General features: G+C 36.5%; 1 protein-coding gene across 1 annotated transcript in view; it reads right to left on the bottom strand.

The window, feature by feature from the left end:
- Positions 1–12: 12 nt before the first annotated feature.
- The window catches only part of LOC106877995 (glycine receptor subunit alpha-3), a 53,073-nt gene continuing 50,623 nt past the window's right edge, over positions 13–2,462 (bottom strand). The window contains exon 8 of the mRNA XM_014927069.2: positions 13–2,012. Coding sequence (XP_014782555.1) covers positions 1,851–2,012 — 162 coding nt within the window. The 3' untranslated portion in view covers positions 13–1,850. The remainder of the gene's footprint in view (positions 2,013–2,462) is intronic.

The following is a 2,462-nucleotide window of genomic DNA, read 5'->3' as shown; positions in this document are numbered from 1 at the left end:
TACATATTAAATTTAAAATTTAATCTACCTCTGTGTATGAGTGAATATGTGTGTTTGAGCATGTGTATGTGAGTGAATCAGAATGTGCGTGGTGCCTGTGTATGTGTGAGTCGGTATCTCTATATTTGTATGCATGTGTATGTTTGAGTGAGTCAGTCAGTATACTTGTATGTGAGTGAGCGTGCACACGAGTTTGTACGTGTGTGCACGTGCATGTTTGTATCTGTGTGTGTGCATTTGTGTGCACAATGGTGTGCACATGCGTATGCGTATGCGCTCGCGTGTGTGTGTGTGTGTGTGTGTGTGTGTGTTAATTTTACTGTAACTCTGCCTTCATTAAATAGGATTAGGGTATAACAATACTGATCGCAATCTTGATTTTTGTTAAAATATTGCTTTTGATGCGATACCGAGATTACCTCCCTGTTTTCTTTTTTCTATCTTACTATCGGAAATCAATGAATATTAGTTCATAAATTGTATAAATGAGCAATGACTGAAACTAATTATGAACTAAAATCATACCGCAAAATATAACACGGCACAGCTTGCACAGCAATTTCTCTACACCAGATCTTATCATAGTAATTCCATATCATACTTCACTGCATTTCATTTCATGAACATACTACGCATTATTATGCCTCCCATATTAAACCAGAATTTACTATACCGCAATAACCATATTTCACATACCGTACCATTCTATCATGCCATACACACATTACCATAACCTCACCGTACCATGTCTTATTGACTATACCATCCTTGCTCATACCCCATTTATTATACTTCATTTCCTCAAAGCTCCATTTTCCCATATTGTATTTTATCTTAATTTATCATACCTCGTTTTGTCATAATTTATTTGCCACAACATGCTTCACCCCACTTTAATGTATTTGCTTATTTATATATATAACTCCCTCTCCATATAAACATGTATGTGTGTATGTGTGTGTGTGTGTGTGTGTGTGTGTGTGTGTGTGTGTGTGTGTGTGTGTGTGTGTGTGTGTGTGTATGTGTGTGTGTGTGTGTGTGTGTGTGTATTAGTATATCACACTTAACTACACTCATTTTACTATATCACACTTCACCTTACCTGATTTTATCATAACACGCTCCAATTTATCTCATTTTTGTTTTTCTGTAGCTCAGTTCCCTACAACATCACTGCAGAGGGTTCCACACACTTACCTCACAGACACTCACCCATACAACCGGTCATTCTAGTACACATTACTTCACTTTGCCACTAACCCTTTCACTCACATCTCTATCACTCACCTAACCCTACCAATCAGCTTACCTTTAATGCTAACTTCATTCGTTGACTCAGCTTACTTTACACCTCATTCAACTGCACACCTCACTCTATCATAACGCTCACACTTCTGCGCATTCAGGCTAATCTCACCACATTCTATCAGCTTTAAAATCTAACACTTGATTCAGCCGACTTAAACCACCCATTTTATGGAATGAGACGATAGGGCACTACTGTTTGGACGCTGATGATTTGGCACAGCAGAATGGACATTCAAGCTCTTTTAGTGACAGTACATTTTGGCCCTGGAGACAAACGCACACACACACATGCAAACATATATATATACAAGCATAACTTGATGTTCACACATAAATAGAGAGAAAAAAGAGGTGGAAGAGAACGATGGAAACATGAAAACGGGAGAAACATTAACATGTCTGATGTCAAATAAGTCAACGTCGAATTAGCGAAGCTTAAAAAGCGACGCCAAAGCGTTTTAACCCCACTCCATTTTAATTACTTTGATAAAAACACCAAACGAACAGCCACTTGTCATGACATATCAATCATCAATCATCAATCATACCCCTAGATAATATGTCCAGTAAATGAAGCAAAATAATAGAAATATCAGCGGAAATATAATTCTGGAGTATTTGTCCACTTTTCTTGCATGCTCCTTGCCGTTAGGATCAATTTGGTAAGATATGATAGCAGAGTCTGGCTGCGAGTAACCATTTGACTGCAAAAAAAGAAAACAGAAAAAAAGAAAAGTCCAGGTTGTGAGCACTAGAGATCTCATAGAAGATAAAACAAAGAAATAAATCTCATGGTTCTACGTTAATATATGGAAAGATCATAGCGAACAAAATATGACATTAGTGCTAAACAACAATAACAAGGTTAACGATGCCAAAATCTTGTAATTTTCCGATACATTAATTCAAATGTACATTTTATTTCAATATTCATGACTATTCTACGATTCGATCGGTGTGATTTTCGATTGATTATCAGTCATCAGGTGTCTTATTCCGAGCTTTGTCAATGAGAACATTATTATTCATAGTTTAGAAATAATGGTTTTTCATTCATGTTCATATTCAATCTGAGACCATGTAACTTATACACAACCAGGAATAAGATTCCCGCTGACGATCGCAGATAAATCCGATATATATATATATATATA

This window comes from Octopus bimaculoides, chromosome 13 (assembly GCF_001194135.2).
Source record: "Octopus bimaculoides isolate UCB-OBI-ISO-001 chromosome 13, ASM119413v2, whole genome shotgun sequence".
NCBI lineage: Eukaryota > Metazoa > Mollusca > Cephalopoda > Octopoda > Octopodidae > Octopus > Octopus bimaculoides.
The sequence above is the reverse complement of the archived record's forward strand: the minus strand, read 5'-3'. Positions and strand labels throughout refer to the sequence as shown.